Source organism: Nerophis lumbriciformis, linkage group LG13, assembly GCF_033978685.3.
Source record: "Nerophis lumbriciformis linkage group LG13, RoL_Nlum_v2.1, whole genome shotgun sequence".
Classification (NCBI taxonomy): Eukaryota; Metazoa; Chordata; class Actinopteri; order Syngnathiformes; family Syngnathidae; genus Nerophis; species Nerophis lumbriciformis.
In genome coordinates this window covers 8,627,921-8,646,949 of record NC_084560.2, presented here as the reverse complement: position 1 = coordinate 8,646,949, position 19,029 = coordinate 8,627,921, and the positions used below count along the sequence as shown (strand labels likewise).

Below are 19,029 nucleotides of genomic sequence, written 5' to 3'. Positions count from 1 at the left end.
CTGTGATAAGGTGGCGACTTGTCCGGGGTGTACCCCGCCTTCCGCCCGATTGTAGCTGAGACCCCGAAGGGAATAAGCGGTAGAAAATGGATGGATGGATGGACTACATTACATATATACTTATAGTGTGTATATAAAATGATGGAGGTTTTTACAGTGTTTTTATAGGCGACTTCCATTAGCTGACTTTTGCTAGCATTTATTTACGAGTTAGAATGCAAAAAGACGAAAATCAAGAGTGTTCTTGTCTTACATAAGGATTGTGAACAATGAAGAAAACTAATCAGAAGTGTAGCGTGACCTGGAGTCTTTATCTTCTGGAGTGACTCCTGTCTCTACTGTAGCTGTGCCTCCTGTATCCACGACTGTAGTGACTCCGGTCTCTGCCCCTGCTGCTGCTCCTGGAGCTCCCTCTGCTGTATTTACGGTGGCCGTCCCTGCGGCTCCTCCCCCTGCTGTAGCTCCTCCCACCGCTGCTCCGGCTACTGTCCCGGCTGGAGCTGGCGCTCCTGCTGCAGTGGTTGTGGCTCCGCCTCCCGTCGCTCCTCCTGCGGTGGCTGGAGGTCCCGTGGCGACTGGTGCTCCTCCTCCTGTCGCCGCTGGAGTGACGCCTCCTGGAGCCGCGGTCTCCGCCGCGGCGTCTCGCGTTCTCCTCGCTGAGCCTGCTCCTCACATTCTCTTTCTTTTTCTCCTCCCGTTTCTTCTTGACGTCGTCACTTCCTTTCTTTTCCTTGGTTCCTCTACTTTTCCTGGGAATCTCAGCGGGAGCAGCAGTTTTGGACGTGCCCTCCGCCGCCTTCACGCCGTTCACCTGGCCCAGGACCACGAGGGTGACATTCTCCCTCGCCGCATCAGAGGCCTCCTTGCTCCCTGCAGGGCCAGCCTGATCCTGCGATGCAGGATCTCCTGTGGGTTTCTCGCAGCTTTTCTTCAACATGTTGGAGAGCAATTTCTCTCTCAGCTCCTTTTCCCGCCGCTGGAGGTCAAGGGCGCGCTCCTTCTCCAGTTCCACCCTGAGAAGCTCCTCCTGCTGCCTGCGGCGGCAGGCCTCCAGCTGCTGCCGGCGGGCCACTTCCTCCTCCTGTCGGGCCTTCTCCTGCTTTTCCCGTGCCTCGTGCTCCGCCCGCTCCTTCTCCAGCTGCTGCTGCTTGACGGCCTTGGAGGGAGAAGATGCAAATTACAATACAAGACACAATAAAGTTGATCATGAATAATTGTGTGAATGCTTTGGAGCACCAAAATTCATCTACCGTATTTTTCGGATTATAAATCTCAGGGGGTGCGATTTATACTCTGGAGCGACTTATGTGTGAAATAATTAAAACATTACCGTAAAATATTAAAGGGGAACATTATCACCAGACCTATGTAAGCGTCAATATATACCTTGATGTTGCAGAAAAAAGACCATATATTTTTTTAACCGATTTCCGAACTCTAAATGGGTGAATTTTGGCGAATTAAACGCCTTTCTAATATTCAACGTGACATCACATCGGGAAGCAATCCGCCATTTTCTCAAACACCGAGTCAAATCAGCTCTGTTATTTTCAATCAATCAATCAATCAATCAATCAATCTTTATTTATATAGCCCTAAATCACAAGTGTCTCAAAGGGCTGCACAAGCCACAACGACATCCTCGGTACAAAGCCCACATACGGGCAAGGAAAAACTCACCCCAGTGGGACGTCGATGTGAATGACTATGAGAAACCTTGGAGAGGACCGCATATGTGGGTAACCCCCCCCCCTCTAGGGGAGACCGAAAGCAATGGATGTCGAGTGGGTCTGACATAATATTGTGAGAGTCCAGTCCATAGTGGATCCAACATAATAGTAAGAGTCCAGTCCATAGTGGGGCCAGCAGGACACCATCCCGAGCGGAGACGGGTCAGCAGCGCAGAGATGTTCCCAGCCGATGCACAGGCGAGCGGTCCACCCCGGGTCCCGACTCTGGACAGCCAGCACTTCATCCATGGCCACCGGACCTGTGCCCCCCCCCCCCCTCAAGGAAAAGGGGAGCAGAGGAGAAAAGAAAAGAAACGGCAGATCAACTGGTCTAACAGGGGGGCTATTTAAAGGCTAGAGTATACAAATGAGTTTTAAGATGGGACTTAAATGCTTCTACTGAGGTAGCATCTCTAATTGTTACCGGGAGGGCATTCCATAGTACTGGAGCCCCAATAGAAAACGCTCTATAGCCCGCAGACTTTTTTTGGGCTCCGGGTTCTTTGAACGCAGATTTCTTGCCGGGACATATGGTACAATGCAATCGACAAGATAGGACGGAGCTAGACCATGTAGTATTTTATACGTAAGTAGTAAAACCTTAAAGTCACATCTTAAGTGCACAGGAAGCCAGTGCAGGTGAGCCAGTATAGGCGTAATATGATCAAACTTTCTTGTTCTTGTCAAAAGTCTAGCAGCCGCATTTTGTACCAATTGTAATCTTTTAATGCTAGACATAGGGAGACCCGAAAATAATACGTTACAGTAGTCGAGACGAGACGTAACGAACGCATGAATAATGATCTCAGCGTCGCTAGTGGATAAAATAGAACGAATTTTAGCGATATTACGGAGATGAAAGAAGGCCGTTTTAGTAACACTCTTAATGTGTGATTCAAAGGAGAGAGTTGGGTCGAAGATTCTTTACTGATTCGCCTTGTGTAATTGTTTGGTTGTCAAATGTTAAGGTGGTATAATTAAATAAATGTCGGTGTTTAGCAGGACCGATAATCAGCATTTCCGTTTTCTTGGCGTTGAGTTGCAAGAAGTTAGCGGACATCGGATATTTTCCATTTTTTCGACTGTTTTCCGTACCTTGGAGACATCATGCCTCGTCGGTGTGTTGTCGGAGGGTGTAACAACACGAACAGGGACGGATTCAAGTTGCACCAGTGGCCCAAAGATGCGAAAGTGGCAAGAAATTGGACGTTTGTTCCGCACACTTTACCGACGAAAGCTATGCTACGACAGAGATGTCAAGAATGTGTGGATATCCTGCGACACTCAAAGCAGATGCATTTCCAAATCTGCCGCCAGACCCGCAGGAAAAGAGAGCGGATGAGGGTATGTCTACAGAATATATTAATTGATGAAAATTGGGCTGTCTGCACTCTCAAAGTGCATGTTGTTGCCAAATGTATTTCATATGCTGTAAACCTAGTTCATAGTTGTTAGTTTCCTTTAATGCCAAACAAACACATACCAATCGTTGGTTAGAAGGCGATCGCCGAATTCGTCCTGGCTTTCTCCCGTGTCGCTGGCTGTCGTGTCGTTTTCGTCGGTTTCGCTTGCATACGGTTCAAACCGATATGGCTCAATAGCTTCAGTTTCTTCTTCAATTTCGTTTTCGCTACCTGCCTCCACACTACAACCATCCGTTTCAATACATGCGTAATCTGTTGAATCGCTTAAGCCGCTGAAATCCGAGTCTGAATCCGAGCTAATGTCGCTATAGCTTGCTGTTCTTTCCGCCATGTTTGTTTGTGTTGGCTTCACTATGTGACGTCACAGGAAAATGGACGGGTGTATATAACGATGGTTAAAATCAGGCACTTTGAAGCTTTTTTTTAGGGATATTGCGTGATGGGTAAAATTTTGAAAAAAACTTCAAAAAATAAAATAAGCCACTGGGAACTGATTTTTAATGGTTTTAACCCTTCTGAAATTGTGATAATGTTCCCCTTTAAGGGTCTAACTGTACACAAAAATCTCAGTTCAGTACGTACCTCGTTTTAGAGGTCACGGTTCGGTTCATTTTCGGTACAGTAAGAAAACAACAAAAATGTTTGGTTATTTATTTACCAAATTTGTAAACAATGGCTTTCTCCTTTTAAGGTTGGAACACTATAATAAGTCTGCCCCAAAATAGAAATAGCTCTGTGTGTGTTCCAATTCAATTATTTAGTGTCTCTGGTAGGGATGTCCCGATCCGATATTTGGATCGGATCGGCCGCCGATATTTGCAAAAAAATGCGTATCGGCAAGGCATGGGAAAATGCTGATCCAGATCCAGTTAAAAAAAACTCTGCTCCGTGTTTTCCAACGCACCTATTTAAATAGTACATTCCACTTTTCTGCTGCTCCCTACTTTCCGTTCCGCATTTTCCAGCACACCGCCAACACATCCACAAGTCTGTGGATTATTACGCAGTTGCTTTTAGCTGCTGGCATTACACGACAGGCTCTTCTCACTCTTTTCTGTGTCTGTGCTTCTCACAGACAGCAAGCGCACCTTCTTACACACGTCACATACTGTCACGTCATACGTCACATACGTATACGCCCTCTCCCAGCAGAGAGCGAGGTAGCAGCATGGCTAACGTTAGCTGTGATGCTAGCGCAGCCGCTAAGGTGCGCGCCTGCTCAAGCGTCCTCTGCGCACGGCAAATCTATGCCACGCAGAAGATCAAATAAAAAAATAAGCGCATAACAATTTTCGACACACGGACACGACAGAGAAAACAGTTTTCGTCATCATTGTTCAAATATTGTAACGTCTGTCGAGACGCTTATCTCCATTCGGTGCCACACGCCCACACCATCAAAATGCCGAGGCAAACATTTCCACATCAACACCGTATGAAGAAAATAGTGTTTTTTTTTTTAGTTGTGATTTCCCTCTCTGCATGAAAGTTTAAAAGTAGCATATATTAATGCAGTATGAAGAAGAATGTTTTAATGTAGACACATAGAATCATCATACTGCTGTGATTATATGCATCAAGTGTTCATTCAAGGCTAAGGCAAAATATCGAGATATATATCGTGTATCGCAATATGGCCTTAAAATATCGCAATATTAAAAAAAGGCCATATCGCCCAGCCCTAGTTCAATGATGCCATTTCTGTTTGTCATGTATAATTTTGTCTATTTTGTGTTTATCCTTGAATAAACAGGTCAGTTTCTTGTTACCAATCATTGTGTATTATTCAAACTCCCCTAATTCAGCTGGCTAGTTGTTATCAAGAGTACTAAAACCCTTTTCAACATGATTCTGACAACTAAGTAGGCTAAATAACTTTAAACTTTAATACATGCTCGGATAGGCCAGTATCGGTCAGTATCGGTATCGGATCGGAAGTGCAAAAACAATATCGGATCGGATCGGAAGTGCAAAAACCTGGATCGGGACATCCCTACTCTGGAGCGACTTATGCGTGAAATTATTAACACATTACCGTAAAATATTAAGGGTGTAACGGTACACAAAAATCTCGGTTCGGTACGTACCTCGGTTTAGAGGTCACGGTTCGGTTCATTTTCGGTACAGTAAGAAAACAACAAAATATAAATTTTTTGGTTATTTATTTACCAAATTTGTAAACAATGGCTTTATCCTGTTAACGTTGGGAACACTAAAATAATTCTGCCCAAAAATAGAAATAGCTCTGTGTGTGTTCCAATTCAATTATTTAGTGTCTCTGGATCTTGTTTAAATCTCAGCTCAGATAATAGAGTTCTTGGAGAAAGGTTTTGGAGAGTAAAGCAGTACAGTCCATGTGCTGCGGTTAAGGGTGAAAATGTGTAGAGGGTTGGCTCAAGAGCCTCCTACCAGCCCAGACAGAACAGGTGGTGGGGTTCCTGGCTGGAATCTCCCAAGAACTTGGGCTTGGACTAGATGCTTTTTGTCCTTAGCTCGCCATCATAAAGAGAAGCCTGGCCTTTGTAAGAACCAGGACCATCCTTATAAATCAAGGTGTACACAAATCAAATATCTTCATTAAATAACACTAATTGCATCATAAAGTACAAACCCCGTTTCCATATGAGTTGGGAAATTGTGTTAGATGTAAATATAAACGGAATACAATGATTTTCACATCCTTTTCAACCCATATTCAGTTGAATATGCTACAAAGACAACATATTTGATGTTCAAACTGATAAACATTTTTTTTTTTTGCAAATAATCATTAACTTTAGAATTTGATGCCAGCAACACGTGACAAAGAAGTTGGGAAAGGTGGCAATAAATACTGATAAAGTTGAGGAATGCTCATCAAACACTTATTTGGAACATCCCACAGGTGTGCAGGCTAATTGGGAACAGGTGGGTGCCATGATTGGGTATAATACTGCACGGGACAATCCGCCTTTATTGAAAAAATAAACTGTGATATTAAACGTGATTGGATGATATGAAGAAATTAATCATGATAATTTTTTTTGTCCTATCGCCTCGCCCCAGTTCTTTGGCTTTAGTTCTTGCAACAACAGCGTTCTAGCTTGGTTGATATGTAAATGGAGTATTGTTGGCGCTTTTTTGGGGGGAGCTTTATAGATGAAACCCATTGGTTTAATTGTTAACCGTCTCTTACTATTTGTTTTTTACGACTTGGACGGCACAAAAAAGAGCAAGACGTTGTTTCCTGTCTAGGGATGTCCCGATCCAGGTTTTTGCACTTCCGATCCGATACCGATATTGTTTTTGCATTTCCGATCCGATACCGATACTGACCGATACTGGCCTATCCGAGCATGTATTAAAGTTTAAAGTTATTTAGCCTACTTAGTTGTCAGAATCATGTTGAAAAGGGTTTTAGTACTCTTGATAACAACTAGCCAGCTGAATTAGGGGAGTTTGAATAATACACAATGGTTGGTAACAAGAAACTGACCTGTTTATTCAAGGATAAACACAAAATAGACACAATTATACATGACAAACAGAAATGGCATCATTGAACTAGGGCTGGGCGATATGGCCTTTTTTTAATATTGCGATATTTTAAGGCCATATTGCGATACACGATATATATCTCGATATTTTGCCTTAGCCTTGAATGAACACTTGATGCATATAATCACAGCAGTATGATGATTCTGTGTGTTTTGATTGATTGATTGAGACTTTTATTAGTAGGTTGCACAGTGAAGTACATATTCCGTACAATTGACCACTAAATGGTAACACCCCAATAAGTTTTTACACTTGTTTAAGTCGGGGTCCACTTAAATTGATTCATGATACAGATATATACCGGTACTATCAGATATATACTATCATCATAATACAGTCATCACACAAGATAATCACATTGAATTATTTACATTATTTATAATCCAGGGTGTGGAGGGGGGCGCCGGATGTAAGTGTCAAAAAGACAGCCAAAAGAGTTTGATATGCGAGCACCTTAGAGGGAGCGTTGCTCGCACGGCTGCGCTAGCATCACAGCTAACGTTAGCCATGCTGGGAGAGGACGTATACGTATGTGACGTATGACGTGACAGTATGTGACGTATGACGTCACAGTATGTGACGTGTGTAAGAAGGTGCGCTTGTCTGTCTGTAAGAGGGAGACACAGGAAAGAGTGAGAAGAGCCTGTCGTGTAATGCCAGCAGCTAAAAGCAACTGCGTGAGAATTCACAGACGTGTGGATGTGTTGAAGGTGTGCTGGAAAATGCGGAACGGAAATTACGGAGCAGCAGAAAAGTGGAATGTATTATTTAAAACGGTGCGTTGGAAAACACGGACCGGAGTTTTTTTTTAAACTGGATCTGGATCGGCATTTTCCCATGCCTTGCCGATACGCAATTTTTGGCAAATATCGGCAGCCGATCCGATCCAAATATCGGATCGGGACATCCCTATTCCTGTCTCACATAAAGATTGTGAATGCTGGGCAAAATACACCCCAAAATGTGCAGATCAGTTTTTAATAAATCCATAAATTATAAGAAACAAGAGATTATACGAATTGATGGCAAATAATAAAACCAGGTAATTTACTGAACAAGAACTATGGTACTCTGATTTCGAGTACCATCGGCGTTTATCTTTTGGTACCTTGGCTCTGGCCAAAAGCTCAGCGATGATCCGGATGGACTCCAGGTTCCGCTGGATGAGAAGAAGCCTCCTCTCCTCCATGGCGATCTTCATTTGAAGCTTCTTCTGCTCCTCCTCCTGCTGCTTCCTCACTCTCTTGAGGTTCCTCCTGTCCTCTCTCTCCTGCAGCTTCTGATCCCGTTTCCGCTGCTTCTCCTCCTTCTTGCGCTCCCTCTCCTCTTCTTCCTGCTCTTTCTGTTTCCTGCGGAACACCCGGATGTGTCAGTTATGTGAGTATTTATCGGTTTGAAACGTTTGGACGTACCGCTCCTGCTCTTTACGTCGCTCCTCCTCTTCCCTCTTGCGTCGCTTCTGCTCCTCTCTCTGTTTTTCTAACTCCTGCAGCTTGAGCCTCTCCAGGTTTCGCTTCTTTATGGCCAAGTCGCTGAGATGCTTGGTGGTGTCGAAGGTCACCTGGACAGAACACGGACATCAAACGTCAATAAAGCATTGTGTTGACGCAGATGTCCCTAACCCAATTCAGATGAGAGGGCTGAAGACCTCACCATGTCTGTCACCTGCCATCAGAGCTAAAGTTGACAATCATGTTGTTAGTCTTTCATATTTTACAAGGTTAACTAGCTCCAGTACCCCCTCGACCCTAAACGGGACAAGCGGTAGAAAATGGATGGATGGATGGAACTACAGCGCGACCGTTTATTGCTGCCAATATTTGGCATTTTTACGTATATCGTATCAGCATTTTTTGGTATTACAACGACAACAGAAGCACCAATATATTCACATATGATGCCAGTATTTTACAAATTTTCTCCCGAAATTCAGGCGGAGCTGGAAGCCACGCCCCCTCCAGCTCCATGCGGACCTGAGTGACGTGTCAATAGCCTGTATTCACGTCCGCTTTCCCACAACACACGTTATAACTGTAGAATGATCGAGGGCGAGTTCTTGGTTTCTTATGTGGGTTTATTGTTAGGCAGTTTCATTAACGTCCTCCCAGCACGGTAACAACACACAACAACAGCAGTCATGTTTCATTCTACCGTAAAGCAGTTCGTCTGCCGTAAACAGCAATGTTGTTGTAATAAATTGAGTTGGAGGCAATAACCAGGCGAGGTGATGAAGTACGTCTCTTTACTGTAGACTTCAGAACAGACTCACACACTTGACGTCAGGTGCGCAACACCACGTAAATCGTTGCCCAACCAAAAAGTAACCCCAGTACGCTATAGCCAACATTCACCAGGAGATGGCAACAGACAAACATAGATCACTCTATTACATTCCTCCCCTTTTAGAAATGGAAAAGTTCCTCAAAATAAATAAACAACCCAAACAAAAAATGCAGCAGCTCAATTAAAAAACTGCACTTAAGCCACATTCTTTTTTTTTTTTTTTTTTAGTACTGAACTCTTAACCCTCATTTGTAAACAATAACATGCTTATTATACAAACAGTATTTGTACACCTTTAACACAGATTTTTATACGGTCTTCAGAGATTCAGTTTTTTTGGTGGTACTCGAAACCTTTCTGGGTACCTGCGAAAGGGTGTTCAGCATGGTTAGAAAAAAAGTGACAAAGAATAGAACAAGGATGGACAATTCAACCCTTAACTCAACAATGAGTAGATGAGTGTTATGTGTGTGTATATGTGTAAATAAATGAACACTGAAATTCAAGTATTTCTTTTATTTATATATATATATATATATATATATATATATATATATATATATATATATATATATATATATATATATGTATATATGTGTATAATAAAATAATTATATATATAGCTAGAATTCACTGAAAGTCAAGTATTTCTTTTATATATATATATATATATATATATATATATATATATATATATATATATATATACATATATATATATATATATATATATATATGAAATACTTGACTTGGTGAATTCTAGCTGTAAATATACTCCTCCCCTCTTAGCCATGCCCCCAACCATGCCCCACCCCGACCCCGACCACGCCCCCCACCCCCCACCCCCCGAAATCGGAGGTCTCAAGGTTGGCAAGTATGTAATACAAGCATTTTTTTATCCTTTAGTCATCCATGGTTGATTATTCTTTCTCTGCTTTCTACTGAGTTGTTTCCATAATGTTTGTCATAAAGTATTATGAACTTGTTTAAAGAAATGTTAATATGCTTCATCAACCTCTTTTTCATTGTACACACTGTCCCAATTTTGTTTTTCTAGCTCGATTTTCAAAGCAATCATCCTCTCCTCCGTGCAAAGTCTTCGAAATGTCATTTTGTCTTCCATGTTCTTCTTGTAGTTTCCATCATATATTGTGAAAACTGGCAGATGATCACTAACGTCGGTTATAAGTAGACCACTTATCAAAATCCTTGGTAAAAAATATTATCAATAAGCGTGGCACAGTGTCCTGTGATTCTGCTTGGCTTTGTGATTTTAGGATATAAACTGATGCTGTACATTGTATCGACAAAGTCATCAATAGACTTTTGCTTGTTAGAGTCAATAAATTAATATTAAAGTCACCACATAAGAAAATTGTTTTTTCACCATTGTCCATGTAATTTGCCTTAATCCATTCTTCAAATGTTTCTATACTTGACTTAGGTGATCTATATATACAACTGATGAATATGTTTTTGCTTTTTTCCTGACATACAGGGTGACACAAAAAAAGCGTTCATCACCTAAACTTGAATAACTTTTGAAATAATGAATCAATTATTTTTATTTTTCAGAATTAATGTTCTAAAAGTTTAGAAAATTTCAACTTCGAGATGCCATCGACTACTGAACAAAAAACATTTATAATTGAGGCCTATTTTCGGCTGAATTCTATTCACGCGGCTCAATTGCAATTCAAAGAACGGTTTGGATGTTGTGAATTTCCTGCCAACACAATGATCTACAGATGGGTCAACAAGTTACGAACCCATGCGACTGTTAAAGGGGAACATTATCACCAGACCTATGTAAGCGTCAATATATACCTTGATGTTGCAGAAAAAAGACCTTTTTTTTTTAACCGATTTCCGAACTCTAAATGGGTGAATTTTGGCGAATTAAACGCCTTTCTAATATTCGCTCTCGGTTGTGATGTCACATCGGGAAGCAATCCGCCATTTTCTCAAACACCGAGTCAAATCAGCTGTTATTTTCCGTTTTTTCGACTGTTTTCCGTACTTTGGAGACATCATGCCTCGTCGGTGTGTTGTCGGAGGGTGTAACAACACGAACAGGGACGGATTCAAGTTGCACCAGTGGCCCAAAGATGCGAAAGTGGCAAGAAATTGGACGTTTGTTCCGCACACTTTACCGACGAAAGCTATGCTACGACAGACATGGCAAGAATGTGTGGATATCCTGCGACACTCAAAGCAGATGCATTTCCAACGATAAAGTCAAAGAAATCTGCGAGCGGATGAGGGTATGTCTACAGAATATATTAATTGATGAAAACTGGGCTGTCTGCACTCTCAAAGTGCATGTTGTTGCCAAATGTATTTCATATGCTGTAAACCTAGTTCAGGGGTCGGCAACCCGCGGCTCCGGAGCCGCATGCGGCTCTTTGATCACTCTGTTGCGGCTCAGCAGCTAACTTGCTGAACCCCCCAATTTTCCCGTGAGACTTCCGGATTTCAATGCCTCTCGCAGAAAACTCCCGGGATTAATATTCACCGATTTTCACCCTTACAGCTACAGTAAGGGCGTGCCATGATTGTACAACATTTGACTCCCTCTACAATCTGTATCAACAGCGTGCCAGCCCAACACTTGTTATACAATATAAATCTTCTGCATGACAGCAAGGCATACTTGGTCAACAGCCACACAGGTTACACTGACGGTGACCATATAAAACAACTTTAACACTCTTACTAATAATGCGCCACACTTTGAACCAAAACCAAACAAGAATGACAAACACATTTCGGGAGAACATCTGCACCTTTACACAACATAAACACAACAGGACAAACACCCAGAATCCCATGCAGCCTTGACTCTTCCGGGCTACATTATACACCCCTGCTACCACAAAACCCCGCCCCCACCCCAACCCTGCTCCCTCACACATCAACCCCCCCTCTGTGCGTCGGTTGAGGTGGGCGGGGTTTGGTAGCGGGGGTGCATAATGTATCCCGGAAAAGTTAGGGCTGCATGGGATTCTGGGTATTTGTCCTGTTGTGTTTATGTTGTGTTACGGTGCAGATGTTCTCCCAAAATGTGTTTGTCATTCTTGTTTGGTGTGGGTTCACAGTGTGGCGCATTATTAGTAAGAGTGTTAAAGTTTTTTTTTTATACCGCCGCCGTCAGTGTAACCTGCGTGGTTGTTGAACAAGTATGCCTTGCTGTCATTTACGTGAGCAAACGGTAGCCCCATACCATGTGTGGCTGATCAGGCACGCTGGTTGTAATGGGTGCTAAATACTGTACCATCACGGCACGCATGGCGCTGACAAGCGCCAATTTTTTAAAACCCGCGTGCTGCCCCAGCTTTCAAATTCCATATAAAGGTGTGGGCAGCATGTCTGAGACCCCTGGTGCACAATGCAAAAAAAAAACTTTGTATGCAGTGTTATTTCATTTAAAATTTCAAAAGAATTTTGCGGCTCCCATTATTTTCTATAATTTGTGAAACTGGTCAAAATGGCTCTTTGACTGGTAAAGGTTGCCGACCCCTGACCTAGTTCATAGTTGTTAGTTTCCTTTAATGCCAAACAAACACATACCAATCGTTGGTTAGAAGGCGATCGCCGAATTCGTCCTCGCTTTCTCCCGTGTCGCTGGCTGTCGTGTCGTTTGTCGTTTTCGCTTGCATAAGGTTCAAACCGATATGGCTCAATAGCTTCAGTTTCTTCTTCAATTTCATTTTTGCTACCTGCCTCCACACTACAACCATCCGTTTCAATACATGCGTAATCTGTTGAATCGCTTAAGCCGCTGAAATCCGAGTCTGAATCCGAGCTAATGTCGCTATACCTTGCTGTTCTATGCGCCATGTTTGTTTGTATTGGCATCACTGTGTGACGTCACAGGAAAATGGACGGGTGTATATAACGATGGTTAAAATCAGGCACTTTGACGCTTTTTTTTAGGGATATTGCGTGATGGGTAAAATTTTGAAAAAAAACTTCGAAACAATAAAATAAGCCACTGGGAACTGATTTTTAATGGTTTTAACCCTTCTGAAATTGTGATAATGTTCCCCTTTAATAACCTCAATCGTAAAGATACTAACAGACAATCACACTCTGGACGACCAAAATTATCAAGGACACCACAGAACGTTGATACAGTCAGAGACTCTGTTGTTCGCAGCCCACGCAAGTCTGTGCGTCGACGAAGTCAGGAGCTTGGAATGAACCGGTAGTCTCGGCGGAGGATTTTGATCGCAGATCTCAACCTCTATCCTTACAGGATACAGATTAAACAAAAGCTTACACCTGCCAACATGAGGAAACGAGTGATCATGTGCTAGTGGTTTTGCGATAAGATTGACGCTGCGCCAGACTTCCTTGACAATGTCTGGTTTTCGGATGAGGCACATTTTCTGCTGTCAGGTCATGTGAACTCTAAGAACAACATCTTCTGGGGTAGCACACCCCCTGAGTACTGTCTGCAAAGGCCATTACACTCTGTCAAGGGCACTGCATGGGTCGCCATCTCCAAACATGGCATCATTGGACCATTCTGGTTCGAGGACGACAACGAGCGGTTTGTGACAATCAACTAGGGATGTCCCGATCCGATATTTGGATCGGATCGGCCGCCGATATTTGCAAAAAAATGCGTATCGGCAAGGCATGGGAAAATGCCGATCCAGATCCAGTTAAAAAAAAACTTCGCTCCGTGTTTTCCAACGCACCTATTTAAATAGTACATTCCACTTTTCTGTTGCTCCCTAATTTCCGTTCCGCATTTTCCAGCACACCTTCAACACATCCACAGGTCTGTGGATTCTCACGCAGTTGCTTTTAGCTGCTGGCATTACACGACAGGCTCTTCTCACTCTTTTCTGTGTCTGTGCTTCTCACAGACAGCAAGCGCACCTTCTTACACACGTCACATACTGTCACGTCATACGTCACATACGTATACGTCCTCCCCGAGCAGAAAGGTAGCAGCATGGCTAACGTTAGCCATCTAAGGTGCGCGCTTTTGCAATTGCGCACTCTTTAAACGTCCTCTGCAATTATATGCCACGCACAAAATCAAATAAAAAAATAAGCGCATAACAATTTTCGACACACGGACACGACAGAGAAAACAGTTTTCGTCATCGTTGTTCAAATATTATAACGTCTGTCGAGACGCTTATCTCCATTCGGTGCCACACGTCCACACCATCAAAATGCCGAGGCAAAAATTTCCAGATCAACACCGTATGAAAAAATTAGTGATTTTTTTAGTTGTGATTTCCTTCTCTGCATGAAAGTTTAAAAGTAGCATATATTAATGCAGTATGAAGAATGTTTTAATGTAGACATGCAAGCCTTGAAAGAAAATGTTGAAAATCAAGACTACATTTCCTGCAAATGGATGCATTTCTACCCTATATTTTAACTTTAGATGTATTCTCATATCAAAGTCTTTTGGCTGTCTTTTTGACACTTACATCCGGCGCCCCCCTCCACACCCTGGATTATAAATCATGTAAATAATTCAATGTGATTATCTTGTGTGATGACTGTATTATGATGATAGTATATATCTGATAGTATATATCTGTATCATGAATCAATTTTTAAGTGGACCCCGACTTAAACAAGTTGAAAAACTTATTCGGGTGTTACCATTTAGTGGTCAATTGTACGGAATATGTACTTCACTGTGCAACCTACTAATAAAAGTCTCAATCAATCAATCAAAACACATAGAATCATCATACTGCTGTGATTATATGCATCAAGTGTTCATTCAAGGCTAAGGCAAAATATCGAGATATATATCGTGTATCGCAATATGGCCTTAAAATATCGCAATATTAAAAAAAGGCCATATCGCCCAGCCCTAGTTCAATGATGCCATTTCTGTTTGCCATGTATAATTTTGTCTATTTTGTGTTTATCCTTGAATAAACAGGTCAGTTTCTTGTTACCAACCATTGTGTATTATTCAAACTCACCTAATTCAGCTGGCTAGTTGTTATCAAGAGTACTAAAACCCTATTCAACATGATTCTGACAACTAAGTAGGCTAAATAACTTTAAACTTTAATACATGCTCGGATAGGCCATTATCGGTCAGTATCGGTATCGGTCAGTATCGGTATCGGATCGGAAGTGCAAAAACAATATCAGTATCGGATCGGAAGTGCAAAAACCTGGATCGGGACATCCCTACAATCAACACCAAGCGATATGTTCAGGTACTTGGCAAATTCTGGACAGCACTTGGTCGACGAAGAGGGGTCGTCAGGGACCTCCAGTGGTTCCAGCAGGATGGTGCCACCCCCCACACCTCAAACAAATCATTGGCATGATTACAGCATCATTTCCCTGACCGACTGATCAGCCGCAGGTGTGACCCGGAGTGGTCGCTGCATTCACCGGACTTGAACGCCCCAGATTTTTATCTGTGGGGAAACCTTAAGGACAGGGTGTATGGCAACAACCCCCAGACTATCCCTGATCTGAAGGCAGCAACCACAGCAGCAATAAGAGCGATCCCAAGGGAAGAATGTGGTAGGGTCATCGAGAACTTTGCCCGCCGGATCCAAATGTGCTTGCAGCAACGGGGAGCTCATTTAGAGCACATTTTTTGTTAAACAAAGAGTTTTTGTGGTACAGACTTGAAACTTTAGAGATGTCTGCTACATAGACTTAACCTAATGTAGCTGTGTTAATCTAAATAAAACTTTGGAAGTTATTCGATTTTCATTGATAAACGTTTTTTTTATATCACCCTGTATTTCAATGGTTATACATTCTAAGACAGGGGTGCTCATTACGTCGATCGCGATCTACCGGTCGATCTCGGAGGGTGTGTCAGTCGATCACCAGCCAGGCATTAAAAAAATAGTCCTAAAAATGAGCGATCATAAATCTTAACTATGACGTCACTTTCGTCACTTGATTGACATTCACGGCACCCGAGGGTCTTCTGAGATGACGCTGGCTGCTGCCAGCTCATTAAAATTACCGACTGGAAGGCGAGAAACACTTTATTTCAACAGACTCTGGCGCCGTACCTGTCGTCAAAACTCCAAAGACCGACTGCACAGTTGCGCTAACAAAATAAGAGTCTCAGAAAGCTGGCGTGCACAAGCTAGCAAGCTACGGAGTTTGCCGACAATGTATTTCTTGTAAAGTGTATAGAAAGGAGTACGGAAGCTGGACAAATAAGATGCCAAAAACCAACCACTTTCATGTGGTATTGGACAGAAAGGAGGACTTTTTTTCTCCTCCATTCGAAAATGCGGACATTATCAGCACCACTGTCTGATTCCAATCAATGCAAGTCATCACAATCAGGTAATACACCAACTTTTATTCTTGTCTTCATGAAAGAAAGGAATCTATATGTGTTAAACATGCTTGTATTATCTTTAAACACCTTTAACTTATTAACAATATTAACTATATGTGTTAAACATGCTTGTGTTATCTTTAAACACCTTTAAGTTGTTAACAATATTAACTATATGTGTTAAACATGCTTGTGTTATCTTTAAACACCTTTAAGTTGTTAACAATATTAACTATATGTATTAAACATTCTTGTATTATCATTAAACACCTTTAATTTTTTTAACAATATTAACTATATGTGTTAAACATGCTTGTGTTATCTTTAAACACCTTTAAGTTGTTAACAATATTAACTATATGTATTAAACATTCTTGTATTATCATTAAACACCTTTAATTTTTTAACAATATTAACTATATGTGTTAAACATACTTGTGTTATCTTTAAACACCTTTAAGTTGTTAACAATATTAACTATATGTATTAAACATTCTTGTATTATCATTAAACACCTTTAACTTGTTAACAATATTAACTATATGTGTTAAACATGCTTGTGTTATCTTTAAACACCTTTAAGTTGTTAACAATATTAACTACTGTATATGTATTAAACATTCTTGTATTATCATTAAACACTTTTAATTTTTTAACAATATTAACTATGTGTTAAACATGCTTGTATTATCATTAAACACCTTTAACTTGTTAACAATATTAACTATATGTGTTAAACATGCTTGCATTATCTTTAAACACCTTTAACTTGTTAACAATATTAACTATATGTATTAAACATACTTGTATTATCATTAAACACCTTTAACTTGTTAACAATATTAACTATATGTGTTAAACATGCTTGCATTATCTTTAAACACCTTTAACTTGTTAACAATATTAACTATATGTATTAAACATACTTGTATTATCATTAAACACCTTTAATTTTTTTAACATTAACTATATGTGTTAAACATGCTTGCATTATCATTAAACACCTTTAACTTGTTAACAAAAACATATATTTCATAAATAAGTAAATATAAATTATATATATGAATGAGGTAGATCCCCACGACTTGATCAATTGAAAAGTAGCTCGCCTGCAGAAAAAGTGTGAGCACCTCTGTTCTAAGATATCTATAGCAAATGACATGTTTTTTACCACTTTGTAGTTCAGGTTCTTCATCACGTACACAGCTACTCCTCCTCCATTTTTGTTGGTTCTGTTGATGTAGTTTAGTTCATATCCTTCCAGATCAAAATCTATTCCTTTTTTTTATCATCAATCCATGTTTCTGTGAAAGTTCTTAATGTTGTTGTAATTTGCATACAAGCTTCTGCTATTAAAATTAATAATTGACAATTTGTTATCACAGTTAATGTTGCTATTATATTGTTCATCTGTACAATAAAAACAATTATTACTGATGTGGGAGAAAAAAATTGTATCTGGATCTATATCATTTTCCAAATCCTGGTTTTTGTGATCTTTGTTGCAGAAGTTTTTTAGTTCCATATTTTCTTGTTCAACAATCTTTGATGTTGTTTCAATAATCTCTATAAGTGTAGGTGGATGCACTCCTGAATCTAGGTCTTCTTGTTTAGTCGTCCCTTGGAACATAGTAGTGTTGATGTTGAATTTAGGTTTGTTTTCTGTCAGACTCCATTGTCGTCGTTGTGGAAGCTGTGTAAACTTTAAAATGTGTCCAGGTCCTTGATGTCATGGACAAACGAGTACTCTTGCTTCTGGACCTCCATTCAGCTTGATGTAGATTTTACAATTGGCGCTCCAAGTTCCCTGAATTTTTCCTTGCTTTCTCAAGTCGCGTGCTTTCTTGGCGATTCCAGCATTACGTTTTGTGAGATTCTCATTCATGTACACATTTGTTCACTTCAGCTTCTTTCCCTGTCTCAACAATGCCATTTTAGATTTTCTGTTTACGAGTTTCACGAGGACGACTGGAGTGGCGTTGTTGTTTCTTCCGTTCAGTGGGATGCATGTTTCGATGGTATTAATGTCGATTTAAATTTCCTTTGATTGCAGAAAGTTGACTACTTGCTGTTCTGCTGAGACCATATCCATTTCATCTGGTTCACCTTCATTATTCACATCTTTCGCATAGGATCTTGGTTTAATTCGGTGCCCTGTCACGATGATATCATTCATTCGTTTATCCTGATCCATTTCATCTATGATATTCCACAGCACGTTGTTGTCTTCTTGAAGGGTCTTCATTTGTTGGCGCGTTTCATAGGCGTCTTTTTCATGCTGTTATTCTGAGTTTGCAGACTTTCTATATTTTCCTGCAGACTTTTCATATGTTGTTTGTGTGTGTGTGTGTGTGTATATATATACCGTATTTTCCGCACCATTAGCCGCACCTAAAAACCACAAATTTACTCAAAAGCTGACAGTGCGGCTTTTAACCCGGTGCGCTTTATATATGGATAAATATTAAGATTCATTTTCATAAAGTTTCGTTCTCGCAACTTCGGTAAACAGCCGCCATCTTTTTTCCCGGTAGAGCAGGAAGCGCTTCTTCTTCTTCTACGCAAGCAACCGCCAAGGTAAGCACCCGCCCCCATAGAACAGGAAGCGCTTCTTCTTGTACTGTAAGCAACCACCCGCCCCCGGAAGAAGAAGAAGCGCGCGGTGCATGCTGGGATATGTGACGTTTCATTTCCATTTGTGTGTTTATGTAAAGACCCCAAAATGGCTCCTATTAAGTGTGTTGTC

The 19,029-nt window shown here is 41.1% G+C and overlaps 1 protein-coding gene across 5 annotated transcripts in view; it reads right to left on the bottom strand.

Moving 5' to 3' along the window:
* Positions 1-148: 148 nt before the first annotated feature.
* The window catches only part of akap17a (A kinase (PRKA) anchor protein 17A), a 61,591-nt gene continuing 42,710 nt past the window's right edge, over positions 149-19,029 (bottom strand). For all 5 annotated transcript variants that reach the window (XM_061971750.2, XM_061971747.2, XM_061971749.2 and 2 more), the window contains 3 exons: positions 8,104-8,252; positions 7,800-8,040; positions 149-1,156 (listed from right to left, as the gene is read on the bottom strand). In XM_061971750.2, coding sequence (XP_061827734.1) covers positions 311-1,156; positions 7,800-8,040; positions 8,104-8,252 — 1,236 coding nt within the window. In that variant the 3' untranslated portion in view covers positions 149-310. The remainder of the gene's footprint in view (positions 1,157-7,799; positions 8,041-8,103; positions 8,253-19,029) is intronic.